This window comes from Perissodus microlepis, chromosome 9 (genome assembly GCF_051167445.1).
Source record: "Perissodus microlepis isolate ML-2025 ecotype Zambia chromosome 9, ASM5116744v1, whole genome shotgun sequence".
NCBI lineage: Eukaryota > Metazoa > Chordata > Actinopteri > Cichliformes > Cichlidae > Perissodus > Perissodus microlepis.
Window position 1 is genome coordinate 16,865,896 of NC_140469.1, and position 15,820 is coordinate 16,881,715.

The following is a 15,820-nucleotide window of genomic DNA, read 5'->3' on the forward strand; positions in this document are numbered from 1 at the left end:
CATTTTGTTTTATTATTTATTTTATATTATTTATTTTCTTATTTATTTATTTGTCTATTTGTTTTTTAATTATTTATTTACGAAAAGGCGGTCTTAAAGCCAACCCCTAGCTCTCCTCTGGATTGACAACCGTATGCCCCGCCCACTCGGTTTTGACGGACAGCAGTGGGCGGGGTCAGCGCTGCCAAAGGCACGGGGGCGTTTTCGTGCGGGTTTTGCGGAACGGTCCGTTGCGGTGGATGCGTGATTGAGGTCCCGCGGCTAATAATCACCCCCCTTTTTGGGGCCGGAGTGCACGGCGCGGAGGAGCCGCCGGAACAGGTAACGTCACATCACATCTGCCTGCGCGAGCGGTGTCAGTGTGTGGCTGGCTTTGCTTTCTATGCTGCTGTCGCCTCATCGGTCCCAGGTTTTTCCGCTCATGGGGAGGGTGGGATGGAGTCAGACAGATGGGGGGCAATGATTAAAAAAAAATTCTGATATATGTAAGTGTGTCGGGCTTGCGTATTTGATCATGACACTGCAGTGGGAGCGCTCCCAAGGTAGATCAGGTCTATGCCAGAAAAAAATTATTGTAAATTTAAATTAAATCAGTGTCATTTTTTTGTTATCTTTGTGTGTCTGGGTGGTGTGGAGGGGGGTGGTTTAAGAAAAAAAGGCAGCCTATTGCAACAGACCTTGCAGAACAGCAGCAGCAGCAGGCCTGTTCCTGCAAGTGGCTACCAGAGCCTTTTTTTTTTTAAGATAAGAGAGATGGGGTTTTATGAAAATGTAGGCTAAGCCGAGAGGACCTGAGATTTTAAATCTGTGGCGTAAAACATCATTTCATCTTCTTTGAAAATGTAATTCCTGCACACTGGACTGTCGTGTCCTGTAAGATTAGATTGTCATTTCGAACAATAACCAGAGAGACAAGAGTGTTATTTACTGAAATGGAAAGCAGTGCAATGACAATAACAGCTCGGCCTTGGACTCTCATACACACATGTACACACACACTGTGTGGTGGGATTAAAAGAGATATTCTACAAGCATTTGCCAGTCTTCATATTGCTTGTATAAAGGAATCCGTTGCAACAGCTCTGTTTAAAACACATTTAAGTGCTTTTCACTGCTCTGAAGTGCCGTCACAGTGAAAACACGAAGACTTTACTTATTGATAAAGACCATTCACAGGTACCTAAAAACGCCCTTGTGCTCGACGTGCGTGTTTGCTTACGCTCGCATGTCTACACGTATATATGTGTTTATATGTGTGTTTGTTTGTGTGTGTGTGTGATGTGGTGATGTCACAGCTTTGTTATAGAAACAGAGAAGCCTTGTGTCCTCATGATTAATTCATGTCCAGCTGCGGGATAGAGACAGAAGCAGCCAGTCACACGCAGACAAGAGGAGCGCGTACTTAAAGGAGGCTGAAATAAGTAACTACCGGTGGGGTGGCCAAGGAGACAGGAGGGACAGGTTGTCACAAGGAAAAAAAAAAAAGACCCAGACGAGATGAAAAGAGCAGGAAAAAAAAACGACTCAAGGGGACTCTCATCATCATCGTCTGCGCTGTCTGACAAGCTTTCAGGCTGTACCGAGGAGGAGCAGAGCATCCTGCTGAGAGGAGTGCATCTGTTGTGTGGCTCCTCTGCATCCTTCTCTGGCTACACTCTGAATGTCAAGCCCCACTGAGCAGAACGGGATCCAGGTCGTCATGGAGACAGGAGCAGACCCTCGCTGGAACAGAGGCAGGTAGTCACTGTATCTTGGCTGGGCCCGCTGAGCGTAGAGGCACGCCCTCTGCTGTCGGCTGATAGCATCTGGCCCCTCGGAGGCTGGGCTAATAGAAGGGCCGAGGGGGTCTGAGGGGCTTTGGATGTGAAACGCTGTGGAAATGATCAGCGCACACTGTGGTGCATTAGCTCTGGGGACACGCTCTGCTCGCTGGAGTGCTATATTTCAAGACTTTGCTTTGGGCGTGTTCTCTTTCCGTTGTAGAGGAGACTGAGTTCATCTACTGTACCCAGCCTGAACCAAAAATATCAAGCGTTTTCCTTGGCTTCGCCCCCCTTCCTTTCATCCTCTCTTCCATTCCATATTCTTATTCTTCCCTTGTACCTGTTTTCACATCCCATTGATCTCTTCTTCTTTTTCTTCTTCCACCTGTCTACGCTCCCTTCCGTATCTTGTCGGCACCACTTTCCTTTTCTGCTGCTTTCCCAAGCTCACTTTCTCTGATCTGTGCCCTCTCTCTGCCTCAATCCCAGATAATTCCCTCTCTGTGGAATTGGAAGATTGGAGCAGGCGAGAGCAAAAGAGAGATTATACTGCCAGATTAGTGGACAGAAGCAGCAATACATAATCTCAGCAGTGACATAAACGTGCACACACACACACACACACGGTGTCACCCTCGGTCTCATGCAAACACGTGGGCACACGTGCACAAAGCATTTGCCACATGAATAAATGCCCAACACTTGTTGTCTTGTTTTTTTTCTGAAACAGCTGTTTAACTCTCTTGTTTTGGCCTCTGACCCACAGGGTGATGTGCCATCAGCCACTGGGGGGCATTTGTCCTCTCCGCCACCTGTTCAGCCTCTGAAGCTTATGGGATAGGAGTGTGTGCGCCCCTTCCCAACCGCTCTGCATCCCAGCTGGACTCAGTCGTGCCAAAGCTGAATTGCGTTGAAGGAGAAGACATGGGCAGCCCGGGCTCCGAGGTGGGTCTGGCTGGGTCCGTGGAGCCAGCTCTGGAGGCTCTGTGTCCCGAGTGTGGCCAGATCCACCGCAGCTGGGAAAACCACCTTTACAACTACCGTCTGGAAGTGGACGACGATCTGGTGTGCCACATCTGCCTGCAACCGCTGGTGCAGCCTCTCGATACGCCATGCGGACACACCTTCTGTGCCCGCTGCCTGCGTAGCTTCCTCCAGGAGAGGGACTTCTGCCCTCTGGACAGGACCCGGCTGCAGCTGCAGGCATGCCGCAGGTCCAGCATCCTGGTGCACAAGCTGCTGGACAAGCTGTCTGTGTCCTGCCCTTTGACCCCTGTCTGCTCCCTCAGCATGCCTCGCTGTGACCTGGAGGCGCACCTTAAACACAGGTAATAAAGCTTTTATGCAGACAGATGAATGCATGAGATCATTATGACACCGTGCATGCAGTCAGGATTTCATGAGCTTAGCTTCTCAGCTAACAAAGCCACCAGGCGATCGGTTAAACATCTTTTAGTAATAACCACAAGCAGCATTCAGGGCCAATCCGTCCTTGTGATTGGCTTGTTTTTCAGCTGAACCAGTGGAGATATCACAAATCAGAGTCCGCATCACATAGACTTACCCACCATTCTTAACCTTAAAGGTCTCCCCCATCCCGTGCACACGCTTTGCCTTTTGGCCCGTTTGGACCAGGTGCTGTGAGACCCTGCAGGGATTATTGGGCTGTAGGTCATGTGACGGGGGATTAGTGATTCCCTTTCGACAGTCATGGGTTGGCTGACCAGGAGCCTTCGTGTTCTCATTCTGCAACCATGCTGAGCAACTTCAACACCAGAGATCTTTTCAACCACTTCTTCTGTGAGACAGCCAAGGGCAACCCCGGCCTGTGGTGAGTCGAACGCAGTGGGGTGTGAGGTCAGCGTGACTCAGCATGACAAAAAGACATTATTTACTCGCTGGTTTCCACTGTTTTTGTTATTTCAGTCTGTCCCTCGGTTTGCTTTGCCTCTTACTCTCTCTGTCCTGCTTCCTCTGTTGCCATGTCTTGCACTGAAGTGCACGATTACGTGTGCGTGCATCGGTATCAGGCTGTCATTGCTGCTTCAAGGATGTAATTCAAGCAGTATGTGATGATGTGTTTGTGCCTGGTTAAGGCATTAAAACCAGTGCTCTTGATCTTTAAGCAGACTCCTTTCTAGTTGAATTTCTTCAGAGTATTTACAGTGTTTTGACGTTGGTTTGTTGACTGGTTTTCCACTGTCCTCCTAACACCTCGATTAAGTTGAGGAGATTTTCCTTAACAAGATCAGGGTAACAGACTATCACTTACAGTCCTTTAAAAGCTTTTCTGAGTCAGCTGTTTTTCTATAAAAGAATCCCTTTTAAAGAAACGCTGTGTAGCAAAGTGCCAGCCGGTGAAGCCGAAAGTCAACAAGATAACGGTAAATGGTCAAATGTTGCGTAACAACACCAGTTGTCGTCTTCTAGTGAGGCTGTAAGGGCAAAATCTCTTGAGTGTATCGCCTTTAAACATTTATTCTTAAAAGTATCTGCATCCCGGTCTTACCTCAGGAAAGAATACACGCGTAAGGTTGTGTTGACAAGATAAGGAAAGATGGTCTAACAGATCACACAAGGTCACCACGAGGACTAACGCGACATTCTTTAGCAAAGCTTAAATCTCGGCCTCATGCGAGCTCACCGCTCCCCTGCAGACTTAGGTTTAAGATAGCAGCCAACAGCCTGCCGTTGTGTTTGTGTGACTTTAAAAGTCAACATTGTTTTTGTTGAAGATTAGGGATCAGACATTAGATTAAAAGAGGAGGACACGGTGTTCCACGATGATTACGGTGGACTGCCTCATTTTGTTGCCCGTGTACGTGTGAGGAATGAACTTTCACTGTCCCTGGAAAAAAAACAAAGGAACCAAATGACTACATCTATGTGAGCAGAAGTCTTTGTTTTTAGCATTTACCAGTTTTCCTGTCAAAATTATTTGTTCTTTGCAAAAACAAAAGATTAGACAAGGAAGGAAATTCATTAAAGAAAACAAAATTAGTCTGTGTCACAAGGGATTAAACACCTGTCACCTCTAAGCTACCACTTACAGTAATAAAGGAAATTAAGGCTGACACCATACTGACCCTTTGAGGGAGTCGTTGTGCGTTTATTTTTAAATTGTTTCTAAGTAAAGTGTTTCTATTTTTGTAGGCGAAGAAGGGACACGTCGTCCTGTGTTTCTTTTTTAAGGAAACATTTTATAATTAACTTGTAGCTCATTATCTGATCTCAGAGCTATTCATACAACAAATCAGCAGTTTTCTCTGTTTTCAGCTTCTCAGATGTGAGCATTTGCTAGCCTTTGCCTTTGGGAATTTGGGAAAGACGTCTTTTTTCGCTGTTTTATGGCTTTGAAGTGCTTCCTAGCATAGAATTCCCATTCTTCCCAGAGCTTTAAGATCTTCATGTTGCTTGAAAAATTAGATGATGTTATTAATTCAAGACAGTTTGAAGGGTCAAGGCTAATTTACAACTGAAAATCACAACCACAAAAACAGACTTTTTCTTTTTTTTTGCTTCTTTTTCCTGGGATTTTATCCTTGTAAAGCCTGAACCAGGACAAAATCGCCAGAAAATTGTAATTTTTAGTGTTTATTCAACCTTCTAACAAATTTTAAAAATCAAAAACCTTAAATAGGAATTTGCATAGTAGGTAGGGTTAAAAAAAAAACAACTCACTATTGCACTATTCAAAGTGTCAGCATGTTTCTGGAGCTTCACTTGTGCTTCACTGATTTAATTTTGGAATTTTAGAAAGAACCTGTTAACTAAAGTCATCGTAAACTTCAGCAGTGTAAGAAAACAAATCTCTCAAGTTTTCTTCTCTTGTGAGCGAGCACCGCATCAAGTTAACTGAGCTTGGTTTTCTTTACATGTCGGATGGGGTGATACGCTGACACCTGTTGCTTGATGAAAGGTGTCCAGGGATGCAGAGTCAGCAGACAAATGGGGACGGTCCACGATGCGAGAGCGGGGATGAGCGAGCAATGGTGACCAGCCCTCCCAGGTCACCGCATACACCACAGACAGACCTGAGGGACCGCACGCCGTCACCGCCCTCTGGACCCAATAACAGCTGCGGTAATGGGCCTGTGTGGACAGATGATGCCGGCCTTGACAACCCAGCCTTTGAGGAAAGCACCGAAGAAGACAGTAAGTTGATCTATCGGCCTTGGATTGTCAGTAAAGTTAATAATATAGCTGTCATCCATCTCTTCGTGTCCTTCTGCCTGTAGGTGTAGTAGGGTTGGAGTGTGTGGTTCCCAGGGTGAAGCGGCCCCTCAGTAATCCGTGTATCCATCTCCTGCGCTCCGTTAGCTCCACCTCCTCTGGCTGGGACTGCCCTGAATCCCCGCCTCTGTCTGCTGAGGAGGGTATGACATCATCTGTTCCTTTCACCGAGGATCTTCTCAAAGGGACCTTGGATAATGAAATACCTTACTTCCTTGCGAGCTGTAGTCTTATACAAAAAATGGATAATCACATCCAGTCAGCTTTGTACTAAAGGTTGGAAAGATGTGGAAATTACTTTCTTAAGTGAAGCTTTTTTTTGATAATGTCACTGGTGTCTCCTCTAGGCTGTGTGAAGCTCCCCTCCCTTCCTGAAGGAGAGATAACTGCCATAGAGGTCCACCGTGCAAACCCATATGTAGAGCTGGGAATCAGCATTGTTGGTGGAAATGAGACGCCTCTCATCAACATCGTGATTCAGGAAGTTTACCGAGACGGGGTCATTGCAAGGGACGGGAGGCTGCTGGCCGGGGATCAGATACTCCAGGTGAGAGATCAGTTTCAGGTGTAAATTTTCAGTGTTTTCAGAGAGTGTTTGGAAGATTTGTTGAAGACAAGAGCTTAATAAACATTTTATTAGGAGTCTGTGGGAGATGTGCTGCAGATAGTGCAGCGCTGAGAATATTGTAAACAGTGGAGTAGGGCACATTGTTCTGGATATGCTGTGTGACTGCAACATTTCTAAATTATCCTGACTATCAGTTTCGACATTGTGTTTTGGGGAAAAATATCTATGTATATATTTTTGGATAGTTTAGAGCTTCACTTAGAAATTAGCCAGTTGTTTTCTCTCAGCACCACATTTACTTTCGTCTTAGTCAACTTTCTATTTTTGGTCTACTATTAAAAGCTCCTCTAATCAATAGTCTTCTGTTAATGGTAATCAGATGAGTACTTGTAGGTGAAAGGGATCACCCTTAGTGAGCAGTTCACTAATAGTCAAGATCTGTAGATGTTAGCACCCTTTGGCACACTGTTGTGGTTTTACGGTTCTATTTACGGTCCATTTCCATGAGAAAGCTCCAGAGAGCAGACAGACACAATTTAGTTACCTTTCAGACAGGGGAAGCTATAAATGCTGTATTTCTTTCTCAGTTGTTTTTGGTGTTGACCAAAACAGAGCTAAAAGAAAATGAGTGTGCGACTTAAATGCGTCAGATAGCTAAGAATCTGGTCATGTTTCAAAGCTAGCTTGCTCATCTAGTTTTTATTTTCCATTCCTCTCCATTCCAAGGTGAACAATGTGGACATCAGTAACGTGCCACACAGTTTTGCTCGCTCCACACTGGCCCGCCCCTGCACCACCCTGCAGCTGACTGTACTCCGGGAGCGTCGCTGTGCCTCCCGGGCACCTCCCTCCTCTTCCTCCTCCACCCCAGCAGTCCCCCATGCCCCCTGCTCCACTCCCGAAGTCACCCCACCCAGCCCAGCCACTCTGAGAATCACCCTGCATAAGCGAGACTCCACAGAGCAGCTTGGAATCAAGCTGGTACGGCGAACAGATGAGTCAGGGGTGTTTGTGTTAGATCTCCTGGAGGGAGGCCTGGCTGCCAAGGATGGCAGACTGCGGAGTAACGACCGCGTGCTGGCAGTCAATGAACAGGACTTGCGACACGGCACCCCAGAGCAAGCTGCTCAGATCATACAGGTGCAGTTTGTTCATTTGGGTCTACAATCCTGGATTTCCCTTTTGGTTTTACAGACAGGGGCTGAAAAATAATTTTGCTACTTCAGATTTGTCTCTAAAGCACAGATTCTGCCCTTTCAGGCCAGTGGAGAACGCGTCCACCTGCTGATTGGCCGACCCAGCAAACCAACTCCACCGCCGCCGCCAAAATCAAGCTCCACCAGAGACCTTTACTGCCTTGATCACTTCCTGCCTAACCACAGCTCTACCCCGAGTCCTGTGGCCATACACCTGTCCCGCACCAGCACCCACAGAGTGAGGGCATGACTTGCCCTTTTTGTTTCACCTTTACTTCGTTATAAAATTAGATTTTATGAGATCAAAATCTAAACTGAGGTTTAAAAGTAATATAATGAAAAGAGTATACTTTTTTTTTTTTGCCGTATTGAAATCAAGCCTGTGTTTCGATTGCTCCCAGGACCTGTCCCAGTGTGTGACCTGTAAGGAGAAACACATCACTGTGAAGAAGGAACCACACGAGTCTCTGGGCATGACTGTTGCAGGAGGGCGGGGCAGCAAGAGCGGGGAGCTGCCGATCTTTGTGACGAGCGTCCAACCGCACGGCTGCTTGTCGAGGGATGGGCGAATCAAAAGAGGTGAACGCTTCCTCTGGACCAATTGAGCCACAACCCAAACATCACATCAGAAAACCACTGCATCTTCTCGCTTCCTCTCTCAGGTGATGTGCTGCTGAGCATCAACGGGCAGGATTTGACCTACCTGAGCCACAGTGAGGCCGTGGGCACCTTGAAGGCCAGCGCTGCGTCGCCCTCGGTCCAGCTGCGAGTGCTCGAGGTCAGCATGGTGGAAGAGCAGGACCATGATGAGCTGCTGCCTCACACTCACGACAGTGACTTTGATGCCAACTGGTCCCCCTCGTGGGTCATGTGGCTGGGCCTGCCCAGGTGAGCACACAGAGGAAATACAATATAGTTCTGGATGTGTGATTGTGTTTTGTGATATGGTGGTGTTGTCAGCAGCTTCAAACAGGACATTATACAAGAAAGAAATGTCATGTTTTTCTTGTTTTTATCTTAACTAATTATATATTAACTTTCTGATTTGTGGGCTTTGTGCTGATTGGTTGGTTATTTGTCACATTTTCCCAGGGATTCTTTTTTTACTATGTATTAAAAATATCAACATGAGCGTCCTGAATCTGTTCGTGGGATCATAATCAATCTACCTGTCTGTCCATCTGTCTGTCCAGCCCTCCTTCACTCTGCTCTCCACCCTCTCCTTGCAGCTACCTGCACAGTAGCCATGAGATTGTTCTGCGCAGGAGCCATCCTGGCAGCTGGGGATTTAGCATCGTCGGGGGATATGAGGAAAGCCATGGCAACCAGGCGTTCTTTATCAAGACCATCGTCCTCGGCACACCCGCATACTATGACGGCCGCCTCAAGTGAGTGATCAGTTGTGCTTTATATGATAATCTGTGGCTTACAAAAACAGGGGGGGGGGTAAATAAATAAATAACTTTGTGTGATTTTTACTTCAGGCTTTAAGAAGAAATATGTGTATAATGATCATTATAATCCAGGCTGTCTGCTTGAGGCTTTTGAGGCTTCAGCAAGTACAGAGCAAAGGGTTAGTTCAAGCTCTGCTGTAATCCTGGCAGATCAGCTGAGCTCTGTGCCAGCCTAAATTGGACAGTGGCTCATCTGATACCTTTCATCCAATTGGTAAATCTCAGATAGGGCACTCTGTTTAAGCTGCTTTAGCCTGCCCAAAGTTGTTACACAACTGCTGTCCACTTTGCAACCCATCACCACCCTGGCTCCTCCTTTTCACATTGTGTCTGACCTAATCAGTGTTTTCATACCTGATCTCCCTGTGAAATATAAATTACTACAGAAATAACTATTCTTTTGATTGTAGTGGTCCTGGCTGAACTTATTTAACAGCTGTAAAGGCTCAAAAGGCCCACATTTGTAGTGTGCGCTTATTTTTTATGCTAATATTTAGAGGCATAACTGTCTTATCTATTGTCATAATGCAGCTAGCAAGCAATAAAATAATTCAGTTCTTTAGCTCATCTGTGCATATATCAAAATGAATAACATCTATTGTAGGTTTTAAAAAGTTACAGTAGATATGTCTTCTCTCTGAGTACTACTCTCTAATCTTTCCTCAGAGATTGAAGAATAAAGGTAGCGATATTTTTTTTTCCCTTTTGCCAAAAAGTCTTTTTGGGGGAAAAAAAGCAAACAATGAAATAATCCTAATAAGTATAATCTGTATGCCACAGAGCTTTGTTTTCTAAAACCTATTAAAAACACCTCCCCTAGCCACTCTGTTACACAAGGTTACATGTTACTAAAATACAGCTGCACAGCTTATTGTGGGAAATTCATAAGTGCCATTAAAGATGTTGGAGTTCAGATTGTACCCTGTAATTATTTTAATTGCAAATTAATATGCTGATGATCACAGTCATCTCAAAAGGCTCGTCTTCATGTATGTAGTGCTGTTTGAGCCCAAAGCTATCAGGTCCTGTTTCTAAGCCTATGATAACATGTCTCTCTTTGTCATCTCAGGTGTGGTGACATGATAGTGGCAGTCAACGGCCTGTCGACAGCAGGAATGAGCCACTCGGCCCTGGTGCCCATGCTGAAAGAGCAGCGCAGCCGGGTGGCGCTTACTGTAGTCTCCTGGCCTGGCAGCCTGGTATAGCTGGGCCAGATCATGAGCAGGCTGCGCACTCCATAGCGTCCACCCAGAATGTTCTATATTGGGAACGACCTTGGCCAAAGTGAACTGGTACGTGCTACTGTACATCGCTCCATATCGGGCTTAATCCAGGACCAAACGCATTCAGAACTACTGAAGACCCAGCAGGACCCAAGCCTGTCCTGACCAGGTGGGAACTGATCCAGATCGTGCCACGTCACGCGACAGACTGCACTCTCACACACACTGCTGTGATCATATGGTCATGTTGTCTTCACTCCCACGGGGAGAATAGTACTGCAACTGTTAACAGGCAATCTGTGCTGTAGTCACCTCACCAGGCAGTTGTAGAATCCAGGGCTATATTCAGGTGGATGCATCGATGCAGGTAGAGATTAAATATTTTTGAGGAGTAGTCTGCGATCTGCTGTGATCTAGGATAATGACAGTTAATCAGTTTAATCGAGATGTTCTGCAAGACCAGTGCTGTATCCAGCTGAATGAGCCTCAGGCCTTATTAGAAACCTGCCGCACCCTTGGGGCTCAACTGCCCTTAGGCCTCATCACCATGATAAACCAGCTGCAATAGTAGCTGGAGTTTTATACATGTGTTTGAATGTGTGCTGTTTGTTTAATAAACACTTCCTGCAAAGGATTCATGACTCTACAGTGTCATTTTCCACTTTGTAAGCGAATGCTGAAAGCCATTTTGACATATTACACCAACAGCTATAGAAGCATTGCTGCAGTAATAGTGCATTGATGAGGCTTTTATTCAAACAAAAACAGAAATGTTATGTTTCATCATTAATGAACACATCCAGGTCTTAACGCAGCCTCAAGGTCTGTTATTCTCCAAAGTTGTGCTGTGTAGCTTTGCAGCAAGCTCGTTGGCCTCCGCTTGATTGGCTGCAGCTGCCAGTCCGGCCCGCTGTGCCATGGGCCGATTCTTTTTAGGATGCAGTTTCTGGAAGAGGAGTAAAGAACCAATGCTGTAACATATTTAAGGACAATATGGGGAAAAGCAATCACCCCAAATCCATTTTAAGATCAATAGTACCTTCAGCTTTTTCTTTGCTGGGTCATGCACCACTCCATGTCGCCACAGGCTTTCCTAATTAACAGCAAAGCAAGGAGAAAATAAATTAGTTTCTGGATTGGGGAAAAAAAAAAGAAAAGCCCTGCCATATATAATGAAGGTTACATGAAGTTTTTCATCACTGAAAACAATGTAGTCTGAGAAAAATCAGTTTGTCAACCTCTTAAGGAATTAACCCACGTCATCACCATTGTTGGACAACACTGGCTTGAAAGTTATACATTTAATTCTATACACTGAAGTGCAGGTTCACCTTCATGGCAAAGCTCTTGTTACAGCCAGGAACAGCACAGCTGAAGGGCTTCTTCCCCTCATGGTCTCCCAGCACGTGGCTCTCCAAGTTGAAGCGGCGAGTGAACTTTTTCTCACAACCTTCTTTGGGGCACGGAAACATTCTCTTTTCCCCGGTGTGGACGCGAAGCTCATGCAGGCGCAAGAACCAGAAGTTGCTGAACAGCTTGTTGCACTGTCCACACAGCACCTTGTCTGAGACCAGAGGAGTAGTTAGCGTTTTACAGCTGGCATGAGAGTCACATGGCATCAGTGCTTCTTAGAGTTTCATTTATACCTTTGTGTTCTCTTCTGTGCTTCAGATAATCTGACCAAGTTTTTCCCTGAAAAGGACACCCTTCAGTCTCACAAGGGTAGCCTGCCACAGAAAGACAAAGGTTTTACTTGAGCACACGCTTTAAGAGAAATTCACTGCTCTGGTACAAACTTACCTTCATGCATTTTCTCATGATGCTTCAGTTTTTTAAGAGTGAGAAATTCTCTCGTGCATCCAGTCAAGGAACAACTTGAAAAGAAATACGAGGTTCAATTTGAACTGGTCAAATACATAGAAAAAAACAAAACAAAAAACACAAGACCTTGCATCAGCCACTCACTGAAAAGGCAGACTCTCTTGGTGCTCACACTGATGAGCTTTCAGCTGGTTCCTCTTGTTGAATTCCTTTTCACAGCCCTGATGATCACACTGAAAAAGCAGCAGAATTAAACAAATATAAAGAAATCACAGGACAACTTAAAAGAAAATAAGCCTAGCCATACTTGAAATCGCTTTTCCTGTTGCTGATGGACTCGGGCCATGTGGTTCTTCAGGCTGGCGTTCCTGACAAAGGCCTCGGAGCAACCATCAGCCGGACACCTGGAGAGCAAAGAAGGTAACTGTTCAGAGCAATCAAGAGTGCTTTTTGTTTTGTTTTTTTTTAACCTAATGACTTGAAATTTAGGCACAAACTGCTTGCTTACTTGTGTGGCTTTTCCCCACTGTGACTGAGCTCATGTCTGGTGAGTTGGTAGCGGGTGCAGAAGCTCTTGTCACAGCTCTCACAGGAGAATGGTTTCTAAGATTTAACATAAGGCCAGGGAGCACTTAGCAGCCATTCAATCAGCCGCATTCAATTCTCACATCAGCTATTTATTGTTTCATGCTTCTAGCATTTCTGAGCCACTTACCAATCCTGTGTGTTTGCAAAGGTGAGCATCAAGCCTCCACGGTTTACTGAATGTAGCTTTACAATCAAAGAATGAGCAAACATAAGTTTTTTGACTTTGCAACCTCTCCCCCATCTTAAATAAGAGATGTCAGGTGTGGCCAAGGAGTAAACTTTTGTTTTCTTTTAATCGGTGCAGAACACTGAGTGACCTACATCCACCACGTCTCGTGTATTTAATTTATATGATTGGAATGTACCAATTGAGGCAAAAGGGGGTGTTGTGCCTCACTGAAATGATAAAATGTTAAGCATTTTGTAGTCACCTACATTTACGGGTTACTTAATTTAGCATGTAAGATGCTAGAAAATGATTTAGACCCAATGATACTCAAACATTATAAAAGTCCAAGAGTCTTTCCTCTACAATGATTGATACAGGTTTTAAAAATGTCACCCGCAGTCCCTGCAGTAGGTTTCTCTATCAGCTGATCTGCTGTGTGGCACACAGCCCCAGAGAGAGGCGACTGCCTGTCTCCATTAATCACACACACACACACACACATTGAATTTACTCCACTAATCTTAATCTTATCAACCCTCCAATAAGGCTCTCTGATTGGTGTGATTTATGGTTGTCTGAAATATTTCTTCAGTGAGCTCCTTTGTAAGCAGCACACCTGAAACTAAATCAAATCACCTTTGAAAAGAAGACATTAGTGCAAATATATATATATATATATGTATTCAATAAAATTAGTCACACTTTAATTTTAAAAATATTTTTAACATGTGAATTTCTCATTTTGGTGGTTTAAGTGTTAGCATTTGTAAAAACATGTAACTTAAGGTGTGTGTGTGTATATATGTATATATATATATATATATATATACATATACTCTTAAAAAACATATATATATATATATATATGTTTTTTAAGAGTATATGTATATATATATATATATATATATATATATATATATATATATATATACACATACATACATACATACATACATACATACGTACGTACGTACGTATGTATGTATACATATATATATATATATATATATATATATATATATATATATATATATAATTGCTAAATTATACAGCAGTATCCAAAGAATATAGAGACACTATATCAACAAACTGTACTTAATAAACCCAGGATGTTTGATATTTTATAAATCCAGTGTTGCAATAGAACAAAAGTGTTCTTTCACACATTTTTAAGCCTTAAATAAATTGAGCCCAAATTTTAAGGCTTTAAAAAAAATCATTCACTGACAATCCAGTGACATTATCTGCTTGTCTAAACATTACAGATTGCCCTGTGCGCCCATGCCGTGCTCTCATGTGAAACCTTTGACTGATTTTTGTGAATAAGGCCTATTGAGAGCCTGTTGGGCGTTACCTCAATGCCCTCCCACGCTTCAAGCAAGCATGCTGGGGTCAGTTGACACTGTTATCAATGTCCCCCTCTTTTCTTCCGGCTCCTCCCCCGACTACCAACACCACCGCCACCTGTGCTGTCAGGGACGGAATCAATACAGCTGGCCCAATACCTACATGTATGGCTGTGCCTACACCTGTCTCTGATAACCACACAGACTCTCACCCCACCTATCACACCCACAGATACTGCATGTTTGACCTGCAGTGGGATTTTCTTGTGCTTTTGTAAGCCCTTCAGGCCTATCCCAAACACTCCGTCACACCCACACTTGCATCACATTCTCAGATATTAGTCTCACAATCTCCAAGGGTCTTTTTTTCCAACCAAGAACTGGGAGAATAAGAGGGATGATGAGGCCTCAGAGGGGAATAAGATCACAATGAAAACCGCCAGTTCACCCATATGGCAAAAATACATATCCTTTGTTGGTTTTCACTGGAATTTCACATGGGCTCATAACAGCACAGCAACTAAAGTAGCTAACTCAGTTATTTCAGAACTCTGGGCTAAAGCAGAAGGTTGAAGTAGCTGTAGCTAACTTTCATTTTTACATAAGATTTTTAAGCAAGTTTAATAATGTTACAGATAAGTAGAAAAAATTGTTACAAAAAATAAATAAATAAAGCTGCTGGAACATGAAATACCCCTAACATCAACGTATCAGCAGCAATACAGTCTACTGCACATATAGTTAAATATTATCTTATGAATCTTTTGTACATTTACTCAATCGCAATTATGAAAATGGAAGAACTCCTTAATTTTTCCTTAGCTACCTGTTTTTGATTTATTTATTTTTTGAGAAGCAGCATAGAGCACATGCAAGGAGGATCTACCCATCGCTGAATCTGTTAGGAAATACTCTGAATCATCAGGGCGAATCCAAATAAAAGCCAACAACACACAGAACGGTGCCCTTTAAAAAAAAAAGACTCTGCAGTGCTACAAATAACTAAGTGCGCCCCATGACTCAGGAGCTTGTAGAATCACAGTTAGCAGCAACAACTTCAAGGCTTTTTTCTGTATTACTTTATCCTGTCTCTCACGTCACCATTGTGAAATGTCTTTTTTTCAGGTCCCGCCACAGCATTTCAATCAGGTTGATGTCTGGACTTTGACTGGGTCATTGAAACATCTTGATTCTTTTCTTTTTCAACCACTCTGTTTTAGATTTGCCGTTTTGCTTGGGATCATTGTGCTTTAAGTTTTTTATTTTTATTCTTTAACTATTAAACAGATGTGGGTCCAAAACAAGTTCAAATCATGACCCCTCCACCACTGTGCTCACAGCTGGTATGAAGTGTTCGTGCTGACGTGCTGTTTGACTTTCTCCAAATGTGGTGCTGTGCATTACAATCAACCATCTCCACTTTGGTCTTGTCTGTATAAAACACTTAAGAAGTCTTTGT

General features: G+C 44.0%; 2 protein-coding genes across 3 annotated transcripts; one reads left to right on the forward strand and one right to left on the reverse strand.

The window, feature by feature from the left end:
* The first annotated feature begins 149 nt into the window (after positions 1-149).
* On the forward strand, positions 150-11,071 carry lnx2a (ligand of numb-protein X 2a). Of its 2 annotated transcripts, XM_084939300.1 has the most exons (11): positions 150-321; positions 2,530-3,091; positions 5,683-5,918; positions 6,002-6,139; positions 6,344-6,543; positions 7,291-7,704; positions 7,825-7,998; positions 8,162-8,339; positions 8,423-8,648; positions 8,990-9,148; positions 10,284-11,071. In XM_084939300.1, exons 2-11 carry the CDS (start codon positions 2,688-2,690, stop codon positions 10,417-10,419), a joined length of 2,265 nt encoding a protein of 754 aa, XP_084795426.1. In that variant the 5' UTR covers positions 150-321; positions 2,530-2,687; the 3' UTR covers positions 10,420-11,071. The 2 variants fall into 2 exon arrangements, with proteins under 2 accessions (XP_084795426.1, XP_084795427.1); XM_084939301.1 differs by lacking the exons at positions 150-321; positions 2,530-3,091 and adding an exon at positions 3,098-3,594.
* Positions 11,072-11,150: 79 nt separating this feature from the next.
* gtf3ab (general transcription factor IIIA, b) lies at positions 11,151-13,593 on the reverse strand. Its single transcript, XM_084939302.1, has 9 exons — positions 12,974-13,593; positions 12,767-12,861; positions 12,566-12,662; positions 12,403-12,491; positions 12,238-12,311; positions 12,084-12,164; positions 11,769-12,001; positions 11,477-11,530; positions 11,151-11,383 (listed from the first exon to the last, which is right to left on the reverse strand). The coding sequence occupies exons 1-9, from the start codon at positions 13,085-13,087 to the stop codon at positions 11,255-11,257; spliced, it is 966 nt and encodes a 321-aa protein (XP_084795428.1). The 5' UTR covers positions 13,088-13,593; the 3' UTR covers positions 11,151-11,254.
* Between the last annotated feature and the right edge of the window lie 2,227 nt (positions 13,594-15,820).